The sequence below is a fragment of the Plectropomus leopardus genome, chromosome 13 (genome assembly GCF_026936395.1).
Source record: "Plectropomus leopardus strain MGB_pleo_1.0 chromosome 13, ASM2693639v1, whole genome shotgun sequence".
NCBI lineage: Eukaryota > Metazoa > Chordata > Actinopteri > Perciformes > Serranidae > Plectropomus > Plectropomus leopardus.
In genome coordinates this window covers 19688450-19710786 of record NC_142188.1, presented here as the reverse complement: position 1 = coordinate 19710786, position 22337 = coordinate 19688450, and the positions used below count along the sequence as shown (strand labels likewise).

Below are 22337 nucleotides of genomic sequence, written 5' to 3'. Positions count from 1 at the left end.
CTGCACTTGACTGAGCCAATACAACAGTTTATGAGAGACCTATTAATTTTGAAACAATAAACACCGACCACAGTGCTGCGCTATATTTGGCACAAACTTTTACTTGTGTGTATAAAGTTCTTCTAAGATGTTTTCATGCTGTATAGGATGAGTCCTATTCATAGCTGCTTTATTTTTAAGGATCACACTCCTTTAGGATGATAGTATTTTAGTTCGGGATTGTTTTTCATTTTTAGTGCATTTGTTTCCCTAAATTGTCAACCATATAGATTTACTAGACACAAACTAAGATTTGGGGCATAACATGACACTTGATGTGAAACATGACTCCCTGTACACTAAGCTTTGTTTTCTCCCAATAACAATGGTTTCCCACGTTGTACGCAGGGTATGTTTGACTGGGTGGATATTCTGGAGAACAAACTGGATTCAATGTCACCCGTAGGCACAGACCTGGAAACTGTCAAGCAGCAGATTGTAGAGCTCAAGGTAAAGTGTTGGATTTGTGTTTGAATACACAACAGCAGAGTATTGTCATTCTCTTCTGCTCATTACTTCTTTAAATTTATTTCAGTGTTCACTGTTAGGAGGCTCTGTCACGTAACAGCTGTGTTTATGTTCAGTGATTCATAACCTGCTCTAGTTTGTACAAAAACTCTGTAAAAATAGCTTCATATTGTAGTCACACTGTCTTTGATGTACAATAAGACAAATCTTGTGCTGAAAAGACACAGACAGTAGGGTCAGATGTAATATCCACAAAGCTTTGTGCTTCTGTTGACTGATTGGGTGTACCACTGTGTGTTTCAGGAGTTCAAAGGAGAGGCGTACCAGCTGCAGATCGAGATGGAGCGCCTGAACCACCAGGCGGGACTCCTGCTGAAGAAGGTGACGGAGGAGGCTGATCGCTGCGCCATCCAGGAGCCGATGTCCGAGCTCAAGATGCTCTGGGACAACCTGGATGAGAAGATCATCGGCCGACAGGTCAGAAAAAACAATCATGTAGAAGAAAAAATTAATTACAAAATTAAAAGTTACATTACCAAATTGTCGTTTTTGTTGTATTTTTCGAAGTCATGCTTAGATTTTTGTTGTTGTTGTTGTTAAATTGTGGTGAGGTCCATAGTATAAACATGTGGCTTCTTAACCTCCCCTGACACATTTCTTATTGTTCATTATCTGAATTTTTACAGTCTTATATGAGTGTGAATAAAGTAAAGAAAAATAAAATGAAGAAAATATCATGATATTTAGCCATAAAAATAAATCTTGGTGTATTACAAGGGTATTCTGCAGTTTGTTACTAATACTATTTACACTGTTAAGTGTAGCCATAAAACCAGTATTTGTATTATATGTAGTAGTATATATGTAGTATTTGTACTATTATTTGTAATATACCTCTGCAGCTCTTTCTGGACTTTAAAACAGATGCAGCAATAGGTCAAACCAACTGTAAAATATGTTGTGTTGCTTGCATGTTAAGTGCTTTCACGGGCTGCAATATCTAATGGTTTAATCTGTCATTAATCCAGCACAAACTGGAGGGAGGCCTTCTGGCACTGGGCCAGTTCCAGCATGCACTGGACGAGCTGCTGGCGTGGATGAGCCACACCGAGGAGCTACTCAATGACCAGAGGAAGGCTGGAGGAGACCCCAAAGCCATCGAGATAGAGCTCGCCAAGCATCATGTACGACAAAAGTTGTTTTCTCAATGCAAATTCAGGATTCAATTGTGTTGAATTTATGGAAATAGAACAAGGAGACAACAGATTCATCATCCTATTGTTGTTTAGTTTGTTCCAAAACGCAGATTCAGTAATGTCCTTTGTGCTTCTGGCTGCTTTATCTCCACAGGTTCTCCAGAATGACGTGCTGGCTCACAAGGCGACAGTCGAAACCGTCAATAAGGCCGGTAACGATCTGGTGGAGTCCACTGCTGGAGAGGAAGCATCTGGTCTGCAGGGTAAACTGGAAAACCTGAACCAGCGGTGGAAATCCATCCTGGAGAAGACGGAGCAGAGGAAGCAGCAACTGGAGAGCGCTCTGCTTCAGGTATGAAAAATAATTACTGCTCTGTTTGTCATTTTTCATTGTTTAATATACTGTGATGGATTATCTTTGTCCCAGGCGCGCAAGTAGTGTCAAACTCATGAATTGTTTTTGGAGGAGTGATCCCTGTCTCTGCCCTCTGTCCTCATTCCTTTTCTATTCATAACTTTGACCTTTAGCAGGGTGCTTTTATGTGAAGGGTGGTATGACAAACAGATATATGTTCTGGATTTAGATTTTTATTCCGGAAATGTTTGAAAACTTTTCTTGAAAACACAAAATTGAATCCAAGTTAAGACAGTTTCATAGATGAGAGAATGTATTAGAAATTAAGTGACAAAGATTCAACTAAAAATGTCATTTCATAACAGTGTGACCAGTTAATATAAAGTAAAAGCAACACTTTAGCACTATTTTTTTTTAATTAACATTTGAGGCTTCTTAATTTATACTACTGAATACTACTTGGCCACTTTTGGTCGCTGAATGAATCTGAGGAATTAATAACTCAGACATCCTCCTTTCTGAGCTGTAGGTTGCTAACAATGAGTGTGTGTGACACCTTTTGTCCTGACTCAGGTTGTATTGTGTTGTAGGCCCAAGGTTTCCATGGTGAGATAGAAGATATGCAGCAATGGCTGAAAGACACAGAACGTCAGCTGTTGGCATCAAAGGCTGTGGGAGGCTTACCAGACACGGCCCGGGAGCAGCTTAACGCCCATCTGGTATGTGTTTAACAATATGAAAGGCCGCATACAGATGGCAGGCTTGTAAGGAGACGACGATGTCTTTTCTGTGTTTTATCTGAAGTGTGAAAATTAAATGACACTGCAAAGTAAACTACTTGCATCCCCCTGCAGAAAAAGACAAAAAGCCTCTAAAGTGTTTCAAATTGATTCAGGCATGTCAGACCATAATGAATTTAGGAATGTTTCCCTTCTTTGTTTTCATTTACTCTAATGGAGAAACCTAAGACACTTTCAAAACAAACTCTCCCTGAGGAAGCATCGACAGTGACATTTTATGGAACCAAAAACAGAGGGATTAGTTGTGGGAAGATGCCTCTGAGAGTCTAATTCTTTCACCATTTTTGGACTAGATCTGGACTAAAGCGAAAATAAAGCACACTGACTGATTCATCACATACACTTTAGACACTGCAGGCTGTAATATTGTTATCCAGAAACAAAGCAGGGGCATAATTTAAAGAACTTCCTATTTATTTTATCCTATGGTATTTTATCATCTCAGTTTTCAGGATTTTTGGCATTATAGAAACATGTTTCCTAACTGCATTCAGGAAGAAATACTGTCTTATGTCGGGAAATATTTTTGCTTTTACAGAACCACCCTAATTTAGGGATTTCCCAAGTTAGGAATCCCAAATTAGGATGTCACAGACCTCGTCCTAAATTCCAAGCAACTGCCAAAAATGGTAAAAGCATTAGGTCTGTATGGGAATGATAATAATAATGAAGGTCGGGAACCGCATAAACAACAAAATACAATGATTTAAAGGCTTCTCAAGCCATAAGATGACACTTACATGTATTAATGGGTATGAAATGGCTGCCTAGACAATCAATTTTGAATTTCATTGATGTGCTACATCCGGTTTTATTGAGGTCCACAATGAGGCTCTGGGCTCTTCCAGTGGTAACATGTGAGAGCTGTTGATATTTTGGCTTGTGCGTCTTGAGTAGCCTACTGGTGCACCTCAAGTCAGAGATATATGACAGGACGAGTGCCAACTGAAGAACCAAAATATTTAGGTTTATGACTTGCATTTTTTATTTTTCAGGATGCAAAACAATCAGTCTGTAGAGTGCTCCAAAGATTATGTTTTTCTGTAGGCCAACCAGGAAGCAAAGTCACCCCGGCTCCCTCGTCAAAAAGCCTAGGGGATTTTTTCCATTACTTTTGGATCATTGCATAAAATAAGCCAAACTTAAAAGTTTAAGGTAAGATAGGAGGTCTGAGAAAGGACATAACACGCCTATGACTTTAGGACTTGCCTCTGTACCAGGAAGATTTTTCCTATCTCTGAAACTGAAGTTGAGATCGGACAAGCAGTTGGGATATTTTTCTGTAATGGCGCCCCAGAGATGTAACTTAGTCTCTTTGACGAAAGCTTCCCTCATGTCATTGTGTCTCGTTTTCTCGCAGGAGTTGTGTTCTGCCTTCGAGGTGAAGGAGGAGCTGTATCAGGAGCTGATGAACAAGGGCCACCAGCTGCTCGCTTTAACACCCGAGGGCCCGGACAGCAACATGGAGCAGGACCTCGCCAACCTGAAGGACAAATGGGAAGCGGTGCAGGGGAAGGTCGCTGAGAGAAAGGTATGGTGTTAAGAGTTGCGGTGAGGATGGTTGAGCTAAACTGCTCTCAGCCTAATGATTCACAACTTGAGCTTTAGATCCCAGTGAGAGATCGCTGACATACTCTTGAGCCATGACTCTGTATGTGTAAGCCTCTAATCCTGGTGTCGATAATGGATGGTGTCAGAACAGCGAGCTGGCAGGGACGCACAGGATGTGGTTACACTGTAGATCACAGCAGGCGAGTTTCTTTCTGAGTCAGCGTGGAACAACTGTGGTCTCGTCTCACATGTTGCCACAGAGAGAAGTTGACAAGTGCATAAAATAAATAATAGAGCTACGTCAATAAGTGAGCCAAAATTAAGACTCATCCGTCACTATGTCGTTCTTTTGGAAATCTTATTTATGCTCTTCCTTTGTGACATTTTCTCACTTTTGTTGCTGCAATAAATAAACACAATTTAAAATGACAAAAAAGATAAATCTTCCCTGTCTTACCACTCTCACTCCAGATATGGAGCTCCTCATTCTGGCATCTCGAGAGTTTGATTTTGCTTTTTATTTACTTTGGTCCTATTCCCAGGAATTCAAAGTCTGGTAGATCTTAGAGCTGCACAGTTTGCAGCTGCTGGCCAAACTTTCATCAGCAAAGTGACACTTCTCTGGTTGAGTGAGTCGAAACAGCAGAAACGACTTCATTCAGATATAAAAATAAGTAGTGACTATTGCATTAAAATTCCATTTTTAGCAAGACTCTTCACATGACCTACACTAGATGACAGAAACACATTATTAAACTCTCATCAACTTTGTAATGTCATTAACACAGCGTCATGTGATCAGCCCCAGCTGCAGCAAATAGATGTTTTCCAGCGATGGAGTCACTGTGGATGTTTCTCTCATTCAATTAAAATCTCATCATTCCCTTTCTGCTCCACCACCAGCCTCTCCAGAGATGTTAACTTCCTCTGTTTAAACAGAGGTCATGTTCGGCACAATTGAAGTGTAATTGTTTTTCCCTCCTTCTTAATCTAGTGTTGTGGCAACAGGGGTCTGTTTTCATCAGAATGATACGGGTTATAATGGTGAAAGGATTATTTCCATCTCTTTGTTTGGATGCTGATGATGTGTCATGTCTGCAGGTGAAACTAGAAGAAGCCTTGACGCTGGCCACCGATTTCCACAACTCGCTTCAGGACTTCATCAACTGGCTGACCCAGGCGGAGCAGACGCTGAACATGGTTTCCCCCGCCTCCCTCATACTGGAGACCATCATGTTTCAGATTGATGAGCATAAGGTAATGTTTGTACAGCAGCCACAGCCTCTAAAGTGAAATGAAATGCTGATGACATGGAATATTTTTTTAATATTTGCTGTCACTGTTTTTTCCCTCATGCTAAGCGGAGGCAGTTTTATGCAGGACGCTGCTTTTATTCAGCTGCTGTGACAGTGTGTGTCAATTCCTCAGCCTGGGAAATATTTAAATAAAAAAAGATATTAGTGCCATATTGAAAGTAGCTGTGGCTGCCCCCCTGTACTTTAATTGCAAATATTACTCAAATAAACATGTACTGACCAGGAAGAGACTCAAGATGACCACGAAGAGATGCAAGGGAACTGCCATGAGACACAAGTTTACCACAAAAAGGAGCAAGACGACCACAAAGAGACACAAAATGATTACAAAGAGACACAAACAACCAAAAAAGACACAAAATGGTTACAAGACACTAGGGCTGTCAGCGTTTGCGTTAATCGTGATGCGATTAAGGTCCGCACATAATGCCTCATTTTTTTAAATCACTTCCAGAGTCTGTACTGGGCTGAATTTTAAAGCTAGAGCGATGATACTGGTATCGTATGAAACAAGAAGACTTAATTAATCCAGTAGTAATCAGAAAGGGGGGAAAAATAATGCTCCAAAGTTAGGCTAAATTTTGGCGATGGTCATTTCACAGGGGTCCCTTGACCTCTGACCTCAAGATATCTGAATGAAAATGGGTTTTATGTGTGCACGAGTCTTCCTTTTAAAGACACGGCCACTTTATGCTAATCCCACGCAATTTTTTGCTGTAATTTGATTCCTAATCAAGACATTCTGATAAGAATTGTTTTACCTTATCAATATGGATTTCAAAGGTGTTTTGAATTGCAAAGTAATTGAATCGAAAACGTGATTAAAACGTGATTAATCGCAACCAGGTATTAAAATTCTGCCATTATTCACAATTTAAAAAGTGAATCATTTGACAGCCCCACAGAAGACACAAAACAACTGTAAGGAGAAACAGAATCACTGCAAAAATACACAAAATGACCACAAGGACAAAGAAAATGACCACACAGAGACACAAAACAGCAAAAAAAAAAAAAAAAAGACAAATTACTACAAAGTCTGAGTATCTTGCTCTCATGAAGGAGAGATTGTGGGGCCTTTTGCATATCTGTGCCCAGGGGCCCATTGTCTGACGATCCATCAATACCTAAACCTCTCTCCTCTCTCTTTGTGCAGATGTTTGTGACAGAGGTGAACTCCCACAGGGAACACATCATTGACCTGGACAAGACGGGAACACATCTGAAGTACTTCAGCCAGAAACAGGATGTGGTCCTGATCAAGAACCTGCTGCTCAGCGTGCAAGGCCGCTGGGAAAAGCTGGTGCAGAGGTCTGTTGAGCGCGGTCGTCTGCTGGATGATGCTAGGAAGCGGGCGAAACAGGTAGCGTAACATGCATATTTATAGTGGGTTTGAATCAGGCTTTGTTTCACTGCTGTTAGGCTTTTTATTATTACTGGAAAGCTCTGGAAATAGTATATTAGGCCTGTTTTATATTCTGTCTGCATCTTATTACAGCCTTTTCATTAGTGTGCACGCTCTTCTGCTCATTGGGGCTGAAATGTAAATCATCTGAACATTTAACAGGACCCTGCCATAAATCAAATGAAATCATACCTTTTTCAAAATGCTTTGTTTGTTTCTTTATCCTTCATTAGTTCCATGAAACTTGGAATAAACTGATGGAGTGGTTGGACGAGTCTGAGAAGACTCTGGACTCAGAGGTGGAAATTGCCAACGATCCAGACAAAATCAAGACGCAGCTGGCTCAGCACAAGGTGACCGACCATCGTCTTATCAAGAGTTATTAGTGGGAAAAGTATGAAAGTTAAAATAACCAGGCGCCTTTTGACAGCCGAGTTACATTCATGTAAAAACAACATATGCATCCAAACCATTTTTAACTCAGAATAATGAGACAGCTGTTTCAGTGCCATGTTTACTGTGTGATGTATGAGTGTTGGAAGCAGATGAGTCCAACAGTGAGAGCTATTTATGGGAGTTACAGTATCTACAGAGGTGCATTAGTCATGCATTTGCTGGCGTTACTAACAATCCTGCCTTGTTGTCTGTGCACTGTTAGGCGGGTATATTGTGCTAATCCTATCATAATCCCGGGATGGACCAAATGTATTAGGAGTGACCTTGCTTTTGGATACTTTTAATCTCTGTGGAGCAGTGGCTCTTGAGTTTTGACCCCTTTTTTTGTTTCCCTCACAGAATACTTTCTCCTTAATCCCAAAACACACACAGAGATTAAGATCTGACATGCTGACAGTATTAGGGAGAAAATCTGACAAGGTTCACTGTGCATCTAAAGATACAGACTTCCAATCCACTGAACGTGATCATTGTCTGTTCAGTTTCTAGATTCAGTAAAATGTCTTAGTTGTTTGGAGGATGACATTTTTGATTTTCTCACACACAGGAATTCCAAAAAGCTGTGGGCAGCAAACACTCAGTGTATGACACCACTATTCGAACAGGGAGGGCGCTGAAAGACAAGACCTCCCTCCAGGATGATAATCAAAAGTTGGACGACATGCTGAGTGAGCTGAGGGACAAATGGGACACCGTCTGTGGCAAGTCAGTGGAACGGTAAGGATACTTCCCGCATCTGTACTTTACATCATCAACTCCTAGCCAGACTATTTGCAGAAAGATTCTTAATTCATTGATAAAGGGGACCTATTGTGCTTTCCTCATTATCTGCCACAGATATGATGTTGCAGTGTTGGATGTTCATATTAAACGTGGTAAAATGTCAAATAATGAGGTAAATCCCTGTGAGCAAAACCTCAGACAGAAGACGGTTGTGAATGCTCTCTTTCCATTTTTTTCTACTTTTCACAAGCCGCCATCTCATGAAGAATTTCTTTATATGATCATCTGCTCCGGTCACACTTCTGCAAGTGTTTACATTACCTAGCCTGCATTGCTACATATAGCCACAGACAAATGTTAGGTTGGTTGGTTGCCAAAGTTGTAAATATCTGCCCGGTATGAATCATACTCCTGCTTCAACATGTCTTTTTGTGAAGATTTAGAAGCTTTTATCTGTGATTTTTTTTATGGTAGAAAATGTGGCTCTTCTTTGTTTGAGTCATTCTCCTGCTGGAAGTACACTGTTACATATAGCTACATGCTAACATCTGGAAAAACATTTTATATCCTTGCTGTTCTTCTCTCCGGTTTTAAATAATTTTCATGCTGGAGCATGTTTTATTGCAAAAATGTTGGTTTAGAAGCTTTTATTGGTGATTTTTACAAGAGAAAGTGCTGCTATTCTCTGTTACGGTCATTCCCCCCGACCAGTCAGAGTAAACTTTTTCTGGACACAGGCGATAAAACAGAGCGTCACAGACAGAGGGTCAGTGCATGTTTTCCAGTACAGACAGTACAAGGAAACTGCATTGTCTTTTGAAACATTAAAACATGTAAATGTGTCCTAGTGGATACCCAAAATACAAGCATGAACAACTAATAAAAACATTAGTCCTTTTAAAAGAGTTTGCAGCTTTTAGCTTGTGAAATCCATTACACAGTACTTTGGATCGGACCTAATTTCTGAGGTCTCCTCTGATATACTCCGAGAGCTCAAGACTGGCCGGTCACTCCTTCTGAAGTGGTTCAACTGCGCTAAACATTTTCCTCCTTCCAGGTTCCCTTTAATGATTTGTGCTCTTTCACAGACAAAACAAGCTCGAGGAGGCCCTGTTGTTCTCCGGCCAGTTTACAGACGCTCTCCAGGCTCTCATTGACTGGCTGTACAGAGTGGAGCCCCAGCTGGCTGAGGACCAGCCGGTACATGGAGACATAGACCTCGTTCTCAACCTGATAGACAACCACAAGGTAGGAAACAACTCCAAACCACATCACAGCGACACAAAGCTTTGTTGATCTGCTTGTTGAAAGCTGGTTTTAAGTGGCAGCATCGAAACCAAACTTCAAAAGCGTAAAAGTTTTCACTGCTGCATTAACACCACCCTCCCTTTTGACCCTTCCAGTTTCTCATCACAGTAGACAACAAAAGACACTTAAACCACACCACGGCTGAAGCATAAATTCAAACAACAAAAGGGATAGTGTTTGAGTACCTTTTCATTCAGAGTCTTTGTTCTTTGCCTGGGAAACAGACGTTATATTTGCTCATCCCTAATAATGTTATTAATAATATCTGCACTACATCAGGTTTTTGTTGCACCATCAGCTGTGAGTGTGAGGAATGTTGTAATCCACAAGAAGAATCTCCTCCTGCACTTTTTCTTGAAATTATGAACAGCAGAAATATGCTTGAATCGGTCGCTGCAGGTTTTCCAGAAGGAGCTGGGGAAGAGGACAGTGAGCGTTCAGGCTCTCAAACGTTCAGCGCGGGAGCTGATCGAGAGCAGTCATGATGACTCGTCCTGGGTCAAAGTCCAGATGCAGGAGCTGAGCACTCGCTGGGAGACGGTGTGCAACCTCTCGGTGTCCAAACAGGCACGGCTGGAGCAGGCCCTGTGCCAGGTACTGTGGAGCCCCTACAGTTGTCATATAGATGGTAAACTGAGTGTGAGCCTGACTGATCTGTGTCCTCTGGCTGCAGGCGGAGGAGTTTCACTCGACTGTTCACATCCTGCTGGAGTGGCTCGCTGAGGCGGAGCAGAGTCTGCGATTCCATGGCAGCCTGCCTGATGATGAGGAGGCTCTGCAGGCGCTTATCGATCAACACAAGGCAAGCATGCAAATATTTGTATTGTTTTATCTTAAGCAAAGTTTTGAGCTCATTACAGTTTTATATATTGACAGATTTGGTAAGAGTAAACAGTCGAGACCCTGACTCAGATTTTTATGTGATTCCATCTCTCTGCCTTGCTCCAATTTTAAAACATCATCATGAGCTATGCTTCATTTCAATATTTGCTGAGGAGAATCCAGTTGCTTATACAAACTCATTCCCATTTGCTATTTTTAAGGAGTTCATGAAGAAACTGGAGGAAAAGCGAGTGGCTCTAAATAAAGCAACCACGATGGGAGAGGCTATTCTGGTCATCTGCCATCCAGACTCCATCACAACCATCAAACACTGGAACACCATCATTAAAGCCCGGCTGGAAGAGGTCAGTACACAGCTGCATACATGCCTTTCATACTCACACATATGACAGAGCACGATTACACAGTTTGGCTGCCTCAAAAAGAAAGGCCTTTTTTCGTACAAATCGCTAAATTCATCATTTTTGTGGTGGCACGTGTGTGCCTCATCACACTAAAGGATTTGCTTTGTCTCTGTGTGACTAATGTGAATAATGTTACTGTTACAGGTGCAGGCCTGGGCCAGGCAGCACCAGCAGCGGCTGGCCACGGCCCTCACTGAGCTGTTAGCCACTCAGGAGCTGCTGGAGAACCTGCTGACCTGGCTGCAGTGGGCCGAGACCAACCTCAACGATAAGGACAAGGAGCAGCTGCCGCAGGAGCTCGAGGAGGTCAAAGCCCTCATAGCAGAGCACCAGGTAAAGTAAATCTGCAGATAGAAAAAATTCAAGTACAGTTTTTCAGTCATTTAAAGGAATCCTTCACTCCTAAATATCTGTTTTTATTGCAGTTATTCATCCTGTGTTTCATTGAATTAATGAAGCAACCTTCTTCTCGTGAATGAAGAATCCAAAAACACAGAACATTTTTGATAAATTACCGATCACATCTAATAACAGCAAAACTATAACTCCCCTCTAAAAACCCTCATGCAACTTGAACAGAATAATCCAAGTCTCATTTATCAAGTTGCAGGAACCCTCAATACTTCCCAAAACGACAGCCCTTTCTGATAAGGAATTGAACTAATAGTGGAACTTCTTTATGCTCTCATTAAAGCCAAACTTCATTGACAAAAACAGTAGTTTTACCTCACTTAATACATGGGCTGCTGGTCTACTGCAACCTCAGGCAGTTTGTTTGTTTGTGTTATTGTGAGACTTTGTTGAATCTGAACAAACCCGTTAAAACACCAAAGTCTCACAGTAACACAAGCAAACTAACTGACTGAGGTCCTTTGTTTAGCAATGTAAAGTGGCTGTTTTTGACAATAGAGTCTGACTTTGAAGAGCTCCTGAGTAAGTTTTGACTTTTAGTTCAGTTGCTTGTCAGAAAGGGCTGTCTGTTTGGGAAAACCCTGTGTGAGAGTGTGTACTCGTTCTTTTGAAGTAGCTTTGCTGTTGTTAATCAAGATCTCCTATGACTTCAATACGACAAGAATTTTCCCCGTTTTTGGATTCTTTATTCACAGAGGCACGTGTGAAAAACATAATCTTCATGAATGCATTGTAACACAGAGTGAGTTATTTCTATACAAATGGTCATTAGAAAGGTGAAGTATTCTTTGAAATATATTTCAAAGTGCACATGACCCAAACTGGAGGCACACTTGTTGCTTTTCCCTGTAGGCTTTTATGGAGGAAATGACCAGGAAGCAACCAGATGTTGACAAAATCACCAAGACACACAAAAGGAAGGCTGCTGTGGAACCTCCAGTCCAGTCTCAGATCCCTGTGCTCGAAAAAGGAAGAACTGGAAGTATGTATCCCACTAATGCCCCTCACACACCGTGACCTGAGCCATCTGGCCCACTGTTTAGTGACTGCAGGGTGATGAGACATCCTCATCTTGTTTTTAACACCTGGAATGATGTCATTGTTAATCTATTCCTCCTGATTACATGTTGAGAGCACAGTCACTGTGAAGGTTTTTCTCTTTCATTTACAGGAAAACGTTCTCCCACACAAACAATGTATGCGTCAGCAACACAGCCTCCCATTGAAACCAAGAACCCCCGGGTTAACCTGCTGGTCACTAAGTGGCAGCACGTGTGGCTGCTGGCTTTGGACAGAAGGAGGAAACTCAACGACGCCTTGGACAGACTGGAGGAGGTAATGGAGTTCTCAGGTTTTACACAACCTGCTGCTCTGCGTGTTATTTTAAGCACTTTTTTTCTGCAAATGTATGCTCTTATCACCCTTTTTTTCTGTGCAGTTGAAGGAATTTGCCAACTTCGACTTTGATGTGTGGCGGAAGCGCTACATGCGCTGGATGAACCATAAAAAGTCTCGTGTCATGGACTTCTTCCGACGCATTGACAAAGATCAGGATGGCAAGGTGACCCGGCAGGAGTTCATAGAGGGAATCCTCTCCTCCAGTAAGTGTCCAACATCCAAACTCTCTGAACTGCATGTAGCCCAGCCAGCAAATGCTCATTTTGTAACACTTGAATGTCTTTCTGATAGAATTCCCCACCAGTCGTCTGGAGATGAGCGCTGTGGCAGACATATTTGACAGAGACGGTGACGGCTACATTGACTACTATGAGTTTGTGGCGGCTTTGCATCCCAACAAGGACGCTTACAAACCTCTAACGGATGCTGATAAAATAGAAGATGAGGTGATACAAACTCTCATGCCCAGAATTTCTAAATTTAAATCTAGACTCATGTTTCGGGAAGTATGATTCAATAAAATGTTCTCTGTTTGTAGGTTACACGACAAGTAGCGAAATGTAAATGTCCAAAACGATTCCAAGTGGAGCAAATAGGTGCCAACAAATACCGGGTAAGATTTTAACCTTTTACGCTCACACAAACTTCTTATTCAGAGCAAGTGTTTTAACAAATATATGCAATATCATGACTGTAAAATGTTTTGAATAATAGCAGTTTAGTTTCCCTGAAAAGGTAAGTGTTGCAGAAAGTGTCAATAAAGGCCAGTGCATGGTAAAAACTCTAACCTTTCTATATTTTTATTGTTCCTCAACGTCACCAGTTCTACCTTGGAAACCAGGTACATATGAAAGTCTTCTGTTTTCACTCCTTCTGTTCTGTGCCTTATCAAGCCTTTTGTTCTTTTTCATTTACCATGTTTGCTTTCCAATTAACACTCTCTGCCCAGACTCCTGGCTGATGTTCAGACTGAAACTCAGAAGTAGAAATAAAGATCTATGGCCGTCTGATTTAATCCATAAGGAACATTGGCCTAAGATGTGTTTTTGGTCTGTCATAAAATGTTATTTAAAGGTCTGGTGTGTACAATTTAGGGGCATATTTTTTGGCAGAAAAGGAATATAAAATAACAAGTATGTTATACCGGGCATCAGGATGGCTGTAGATCAAGGCGATTTGTGGACCGCACAAGTTGCTTTGACATTTAGACACAAAGTGGGACCTGATCAACCCCGGCTAGGACGTCTTGGTGAGGGTGAAACACCCGATGACCCCGAGTGACATCACTGATGATGTGTCTAAATTGCATCGTAAGGTGTGTGTTAGAAACTGTTCAGTGTGTAATCACCTGCAAATAAGAAATATAGTGTTTCATTATCTTTGAATGAGCCGTTTATATCAGGTCCTCGTCTGCAGAGTTCACCATGTTGCACTGTTTCTACAGTGGCCCAGTGTTGGCAAACGAAACACTGGCTCTAGATCAGCCGTTCTCATTTCTGTGATAGCCTCCTTAGTTTGCTGCCCCTTTCCAAGGAGCAGAAACACTGATTATTTTTTAATTTTTTAATTTATTTTTATGTGAAAGTGCTTCATTCAGTGTTCTTGCTGGATTAAATCACAGGGTCTGTTTGTTTTGGAGAGGATGAGACCTCTGCGGATCATTTAGGTCCCAATAACAACCTCCTGAACACCTGGATCTTAAGTTATTAGAGAGGAGAGCTGAGCACTCATTAGCATGTGCTGCACTAGTGGCCTGTCTGTGACGAGCCAAACGGCGTTGGAGAAACACTGATTTGTAACTTGAAACTGCCTCATTTAGTTCTATTGTTTTTTACTGGTTTTAATCACCTGGTTCACTTGTTTTGGAGAGAGGAGGAGACCTCTGTGAATAATCTGACGCCCAGTTTAAATTTCTTAAACAATGAACACTGAAGGAATCCCATTAGGAGTTCAGACTTGGCTCGCACAGGAAAAGTTTCAGCTGATTGCAATCTGCAGTCCTCCCCGCTGGATGCCACTAAATCTTACACACTGTTCCTTTAAAAATCACAAATGAAAGATGCATTACAGGCCTGCAGGTTTTATCTGATTCTTGCCTTCTTATAATGATAGATTTTAGAAGTTAAATGTAGTAAATATTTAAATGTCTGCTTTTGAGTTTCAGAAAATACAATATTACAAGCCAAAATCATTTTAGCCCACATATTTTATTAGTCAACGGGCATAAATTCATCTGCTGGGCAGTTTGGAGAATAATGCTTTCTGTGTGCTTGCCTTTGGCGCTTCAGTGTCATGGGAATGATCTACCTCAACATTGGCTGACATACTTTGGTGTAACTGACACTGTTTATTCATTTATTTTCATAGCTGGGCAACCTTGATGATTACAATGAATACTTTGCTTTTTATTTTACCTGCTGAGTTAATATGTCTTGAAAGATTGCATGTTGCAATTTTAAAATTCATTCCTGATATGTGTTCATATGCCACATGCTTCATGAAGCTTGTTTGGATTAATAGCGGGAGGTGTTAGTAAGAGGGGATAGGGGCATTAGTGTTGGTTTATTAACTAGTTTGTAATAATTGAAATAATTCTTTTGACAGTTTGGTCTGGTTCACTGCTTACATGACTCCTTAATCGGCGATGAGACAATAGCAAACAGGGAAAATCAAAATCTTACCCCCCACCTACACGTTGCAGTTTTGGAAAGCTGTATTCTGGTAAATGGTTATTCTTAAGATGTTTCTTGTGCCTCTTTTTTCCTCCAGATCATCATCACCTTTTAATGTATTTGATCACTAAAATCACCAGTGGCATTAAATCATTTATAATAATCATACAAGATTTTCCTACCAGCTGAAGAGACATCATAAGATAATAGGCACCTAGTGGAGGGTCATCATTGTTTGTCTGCGTGTCACACTGTGGTGGATTAGACAGAAACGATCCGAACCATTCCTCATGTTGTTCTCGGTGTGTCCGCTGCATCGGATCTGCATCAGTGTCAATGCATCCCGAGCATTTGAGTCGTAGTCGTAGAAAGTGCAACAAAGTGCTGGATTGCAGGAGATTGCTGTTTGTCCGCTTGATCATGATGTGGAATTGTTTTTTTGACAGAAAGCATGCAGCTGTGATTGTCCAGTGTAAATTATGTCTTTGTGCTAATGCTCATGGTCACATCCAACTGGCTGACTTCCTGTCACCTCATAAAGCCTGAACCATTCGCATCCATAACATGCTCGGTGTCGTTATGCTCGGTCTGTGTGGTACTGTGAGATGAAGACAGATTATTATACAACATCGCCTCCCTGTGGTAAAATAATCTGCCTTCACTTAATGTTTTTTTCACAGGCTCAACCTGCAGTAATGCAAAACTGAAGCCAGACACTGTCGGAATAAAGTCAGACATTACAACATGAAACCACACATTAGCTGAAATCATTCAAATAATAATAAAAAAAACAGTCCACTGATATTACTGATGTAACAGTTTCGTTAGTAAAGCCGTTGTATTTGTCTAACTGCTGTATAAACTGTGCAGCTGGACATAACAAAACAGGAGCTTGAATTAAATTAGTTATAAACTGCCTGACTTACTATATACTATATCAAATTCAAATAATTATATTGTGACAGTGTCATATCAGCTAATTGTCTAAAATGTTGAACTTAACCAAACTTTACAAAAAACCATGTGATAAAGGCACAGTTTCCAAGTTGCCAGAGTTCTTTTTATGCATTTTGATGTGTAATTTTTGTTGCCTGTTGGGTCAAAATTAAAAACACAAATTCCAATATACAATATTTACAGAGAGCTAATATGAGCTAATCATTTTGAGCCAACGATAAATGAATTTGGCTCAACATTAAATTATTGTATGAATGATGAAATGATCAGTGATATTGATTGACATTGACAGTGATTTCAGCAGGGCTGGGTATCAGTACTTTATTCCTTTAAGGTATTGACGGAAATAATCCAGTGCCAAGTGGTATCGAAAAATCTCCATTCAAACGATACCTGCAGTTAACCGTTTTTGTACCAAGATATGGAAAACATTACTATTTGTGTGCTTTTGCTCACGAACAACGGAAATGTTCTTCGATTTAAAGTGTGTATCTCAGGAAAAAGTTTATTGTTAAGTCTAAATTAAATTTTAAGAAAAAGTATCAAATGAAGTACTCTATCGGCGTTAGTATATCTATCTATATAAGGATACTAGTATTGGTACTGCTATCATAATTTCTTAAAGAATACCCAGCCCTTGTTATGAGAGAAAAACAAAAAAGCAGTCAATAGGAGGGACTTATTTAGGATTGAGGGACTCATAATATTTAAAGGAGCAATACATTTGAAGAACACACCAGCACACACCACCAGAAGAAACCCAGTTGGATTGACCTTTTTGTAATTTGTGTCTTTGAGAATGAAAACTGAATATAAATGTCTTTGTGTCATAATCCTGTTTGTGTAAATCTGTGCAGCATGGAGAGGAAATCAGCACTAAAGTGGACTCAAAGCATATTTGATTGCGGTTTGATTTATACAAAATATTTTGATTGAATCAATTTATTCCACATCAACAAAAAAATGAATTGGGATAAATGTGATTGTCCAAACCAGTCTGGTTTACAGTGTTGCACAGCTTGTTGTCTGCAGTAAGAAAGAGAGTTTATACAGAGGTCAGTGTTTTCACATGTCTACTCTTTGTTCCCCCCCCCCCCACCGTAGTTTGGAGACTCTCAGCAGCTTCGCCTTGTACGGATTTTACGCAGCACTGTGATGGTGCGGGTGGGAGGAGGCTGGATGGCTCTGGATGAGTTCCTAGTGAAAAACGACCCATGTCGAGGTGAGTTCAAAAGTTCACCTCAAGAAATCACAACGCGGGGCTGAAAAGTGTACATATGCAGTTTGGTCTGAAGTCTACTTGTGTATTTGTATATTTGTACTGTTATTGTGTGTGGTGACATGGTGCTATGGGATAGTCTCCCCACCTGCCAAAAAACAAAACAAAACCCCAAAACATACTTTCCCTCTTACCCTCTCTTACCTTTAGTAATATTTATGAGTCTAGATGGGTCATGATTTCTGAAAATAGACATTGTTGTTGAGTTTACTTTATTTTTTTTGTATTTTGGGCACCACAGCCAGAGTGCCATCTTCATTATTTGAGAGAAGGCAGACATCTCTACAGCCGTTACCGCCAACACTTTTTAATATATTCTATGTTGCAGATCCATCAAAGGCTTTGGAGAGTTTAAGAGTCGAATCCTCTAATTTATATTAAAGTGGAAGTAACTGCTGTGTCATCATTTGTTTTTGTACTGATTTTTAGGAATAGGAATAATGGAAAGGAATTTAGGAATAATGTCAGTGGTTATTTACTTTTCCCTTAAAGCAATACTTCCCCCACAAAATGACCATTTATAGATCAATTACTCATGCTTTGATACAGTGGTTAAAAAAAATATAGTTTTCTTGCATGTTTCTATGGAAAAGAGAGCATAGATAAGTTTCACTTTGACTCCAGTTTTAAATGGCAAAGTTTATTAAAAATGCATGTGTTTGGGATGTGCTGAGCGTATGACTTGATAAATGACATTTGGATTAAACTGCACAAGTTATGAGAGTTTCTGAACTGATTTTGCTGTTGTTAAATGTGATCCCCAGTCAATCAATAAATCAAAATGTTTACTGTTTTCCATGGAGGCATGCAAAAAAATAATACACAATAATATACAAATGGTCATTTTTAAAGAATAGACACACTGTTCTTGCTATCCATCTAAAAAAAATGACATAGTAAGAAAATGCAGGAACATTTTAGTGAAGTAACACAGTAAGACTCAAATTGCCTTTTAGAAATGTGAATATGTATTGTAATTTAATTTAGGGATGCATGATAATATCAGCACATCATCAAAGTTGACCAACATGCTGATTTTTGCTTATATCACAAACGATAAAAAAAAAAACGATACATTTTTTTGATTGACAGAGAACATGTACAAAACAACAACCCAAAATTTAAATACTTTTTCTTATTTTTCACAATGAATGGATATTAAATATACTGAAAAGCATTGTATTTTATGCCTCCATCTGCTCGGGGGTCGTCGTTATAAGAGTATGAATAACATGATGTTAAAACTTAATAATCACTATAATTAGGTGCGGAAAAAATTGGTTATATCAATATCAGTTATTGGCCACAAGAGTTGTTATACATCAGCATATCCGATATCGGCCAAAAATTCATATTGTGCATCCCTGATTTCATTTGTTAGCGATAAAAGAATATTGAGAAAAGGAACAGTTATTTAAAGCTATAAATTGCAAAGTACAATCACTGATCACCACCTTCGTGTGCATATCAGTATGAAACCATCTTCTCTGTCCACTGCAAAAGCTTTATGTTCTCTGCTTGTTTCTGCTGTCTTCTGTATTAATTATTGATGTATTTCCTGCTCAACCTTCCTCCTGCTGAACATGATATCATTTCTTCTAGTTCATCACCACGGGAGCAAAATGTTGCGCTCGGAATCAAACTCTTCAATTACTCAGTCTCCTATAGGTTGGCAAATCTCAAACTTTCTCACCTTGCTCCATGAACCCACCAGTGGTATGTGTGTCTGCACATCCGAGTGTGTGCCGCTTGTGTTGGTCTTCTGTCCCTGCGTGTGTGTGAGCACTCACGGTGAATGGTCTTCTCATGATGGTTTCACTCACAATCAACATGTCACTCAGCTCCGGCTGGTTTTCATGCATGCTGTTGTTTTGTGTGAGTCACATCACCTGCTGTCACTTTCTCCGAGGCACTGTTTCAGGACTTGACGCGCCAAATAAGCTCTTTTTGTGTCTCTCAGCATGTGCGCAGTTGTTCTCAGTCAAGCTTCTTTTGCAGATTTCAGGTTTGCTTGACAATCAATCAAACAAAACCCTGTGAGAGGCTCAAGAGATGCTCAGATGAATATATTATCTGTGAACATCAAACTGAACTAACATGGTCATTGGGGAAAATGCTGAAGTCGTCTCTATAACACAAAACAAAACTGAAACAGAATTTATTGCACTATTTGTTTGACAGTGTGGCTTAAAGTGATTAAATCTGCATGCAAGCCAGTTTGTTTTTAACTCAACTGGTGCAAAGTCTGTTTGGTTTATGTTTCTTTGGTTGTGTAATTCTTCTCATTTTGGGCCGTTTTGGTGCGGGCGTGTTTTTTTGGGGGGGCTCACTTTTGTTTATTTGATTTTTTTTCTTAATTTGTTTAACAGTCTAAGCAAACAAAGAAGATTTGCTGGTTGGAAAATGAAACGTTTATTCCACTACTGTTGCAGCAGTATGGATGAGATGTGAAGCAGCATGAGTCTTGTGTTCTCATTGTTTATTTGAATCTCAACTTTTATTTGAACTCATTTTAAATATTAAGCTTTATTTGAAATCCGACCATCACATCATTGATAACACTTTATTTGATATATTCCCTAATAATTTCCCAGTATTTTACTCAACAGTTTTGTTGAAATAACTGTGTAATGTGGAACTTATTATCGGGAATACATTGTTCAGTTGTTACATTTCCAATTAATTCAACAAATTAGTGAAATAGTGAATTTTTTGCTAATTATAAATGAGCAATAAAGTACAACCCTGATTCCAAAAAAGTGGGACGCTGTGTAAAATGTAAATTAAAACAGAATGCAATGATTTGCAGATCCTTTCTGGCCTATATAGAATTGAATGCAGTACAGAGACAAGCTATTTAATGTTCAAACTGATAAACTTTCATGTTTTTTTGTAAATAAACACTCATTCAGAGCAGGGGCCACCTAAAATAGTTTAAATCAAGATTTAAATGCTGTCTGTGTGTAAAAATGGGCCAGAATCAAATCTGAACACTGAGACATTAGTTTCTTCGTAACGGAGTCATCTTAAAGCTGGCATTGCAAAAAAAAGGCTTCTCAAAGTATTAAATACATTTCAGTTAGCGTGTTAAGTACTTAGTTACTTAGTAGTTTCTTTATGGATTGAAATATTGCAATTTCTTTATCTGAGTGATTATTTTGAGTTCATACCAACGTCTGGCCTAAATGTTACGTGAATAGCTGCATTAGAAAAATGTTTAATGACATGTTGAATACTTATTGTACGTCTGCAAATCATTGTATTTTTTATATTTGCAATTAACACATCTCTCCAACTTTTTTGGAATCTGGGTTTTAATATTCGTTGGGGTATAATGGAGCAGTACCTCTGACTATTACCAAATTACATGGTTATTTCTATCAAATGTTTGGGATATAAGGGACTTACAGAGGAAAATAAAGTGTTTACTCACATCATCATCAGCACAAAACATTAAAAATAATCCCATTTGTTTTATGCAATATGGCTCATTTTAAATGTCATTTCTCAGCTAAAGGCAGGACGAACATGGAGCTGCGAGAGAAGTTCATCCTCCCCGAGGGAACCACTCAGGTGATGGCGAGCTTCCGCTACCGAGGCCGGAGATCTCGGCCATCGTCCAGAGGAGCTTCTCCCAACAGATCCACCTCCAGTCAGAGCTGTGCGGTCCCATCAAACCCAGCAGTGACCAGTACACCCAAGGTGAGAGACTCGGCTCTGCTGTGGGAGCCAGCTCTGCTGCTGTCAGTTGATTGATTGATCACTCCCCACCATGATTTTCCTCTCATCTATCTGCCTTAGTTGATTTATTTTATTATTTGATCACTTCTAGTTTAATTTTTTGTGTTTCTTCCATCTAGTGATTCTGGTAGTTTTTAATTTATGAATCCATGTGTTTTTTGATTTGCCATTGTTCCCCAGACTCCCCAACACATAACCCGCAATTATGATAAGCCCTGGCTTACAAACAGCAAACCCTCCACTCCTCTTAAATCATCAGACTCCTTTGGGAGCCAAGGGTCATCCTCAGAGGTATCGTCATATAGTCTGGTCATTTACAGCACATGATGTGGGACGCTTCAGATTTATGACCCAACTGAAATCTACAGCGCAGTTATCGAAACAGAGACGAAATATGTAAATACACATTTTACCAGTAAGACTTGATAGAGCTCCTAGTTTGTAAAATGTGTATTTGTTAATACTATATATTTCTGATTCAGCTGATTTCCAATTTTATTCTGCAGACTTCAGTTGGGTCTATAAGCTCTAACTTCTCTGGTTACTAATGGGCTGATGGCTTTTTCATGTTTGACAAAAATGTCTGTGTCATCTTGATGTCAGTATATAACTTTATATGTAATCTGTGCATGTGTAATTGTTGGTTTAACATTAAATTCAGATACTAACTGCTTCTAAAAGAAATTCACAAGTTGTTGCAAAGATAAGGATGTGAAAGCTTTTTTTAATCAAATTTGTAACTAACTTAACAATGCTTTTTGTGCTTCCTTGTATAACTGATATACTTAAGTTGATAAGGATCATTTTCTAAAACACATTCTTTATACTGTGCAGTTAACTGTCATTGACTGAAAAGGAAAGTAATTAAAGTTATGTCTTTTGCAGAGTACACCAGTTCAAGGCAGCAAATTACGTCTTCCCGGTTACTTGTCGGGTAAAGGATTTCAGTCTGGTGAGGAGGGAACGTTGATCAGCGCTGCTGTACTGAAAGCTCGGACACAGACAATAGGTGGTG

General features: G+C 39.8%; 1 protein-coding gene across 6 annotated transcripts in view; it reads left to right on the top strand.

Annotated features, from left to right (window-relative positions):
- Window positions 1–22337, top strand: part of dst (dystonin) — a 129205-nt gene that overhangs the window by 105088 nt on the left and 1780 nt on the right. For 3 of the 6 annotated variants that reach the window (XM_088086183.1, XM_088086186.1, XM_088086185.1), the window contains 27 exons: window positions 388–489; window positions 811–984; window positions 1536–1691; window positions 1858–2055; window positions 2649–2777; window positions 4219–4389; window positions 5511–5666; window positions 6882–7088; window positions 7364–7483; window positions 8134–8303; window positions 9398–9557; window positions 10017–10211; window positions 10291–10419; window positions 10661–10804; window positions 11009–11197; window positions 12128–12257; window positions 12447–12610; window positions 12714–12876; window positions 12965–13119; window positions 13212–13286; window positions 13497–13514; window positions 15278–15394; window positions 17407–17524; window positions 19184–19297; window positions 21093–21283; window positions 21503–21613; window positions 22208–22334. In XM_088086183.1, coding sequence (XP_087942309.1) covers window positions 388–489; window positions 811–984; window positions 1536–1691; window positions 1858–2055; window positions 2649–2777; window positions 4219–4389; window positions 5511–5666; window positions 6882–7088; window positions 7364–7483; window positions 8134–8303; window positions 9398–9557; window positions 10017–10211; window positions 10291–10419; window positions 10661–10804; window positions 11009–11197; window positions 12128–12257; window positions 12447–12610; window positions 12714–12876; window positions 12965–13119; window positions 13212–13286; window positions 13497–13514; window positions 15278–15394; window positions 17407–17524; window positions 19184–19297; window positions 21093–21283; window positions 21503–21613; window positions 22208–22334 — 3883 coding nt within the window. The remainder of the gene's footprint in view (window positions 1–387; window positions 490–810; window positions 985–1535; window positions 1692–1857; window positions 2056–2648; window positions 2778–4218; window positions 4390–5510; window positions 5667–6881; window positions 7089–7363; window positions 7484–8133; window positions 8304–9397; window positions 9558–10016; window positions 10212–10290; window positions 10420–10660; window positions 10805–11008; window positions 11198–12127; window positions 12258–12446; window positions 12611–12713; window positions 12877–12964; window positions 13120–13211; window positions 13287–13496; window positions 13515–15277; window positions 15395–17406; window positions 17525–19183; window positions 19298–21092; window positions 21284–21502; window positions 21614–22207; window positions 22335–22337) is intronic. The other 3 variants (XM_088086188.1, XM_088086187.1, XM_088086189.1) reach the window with 3 other exon arrangements.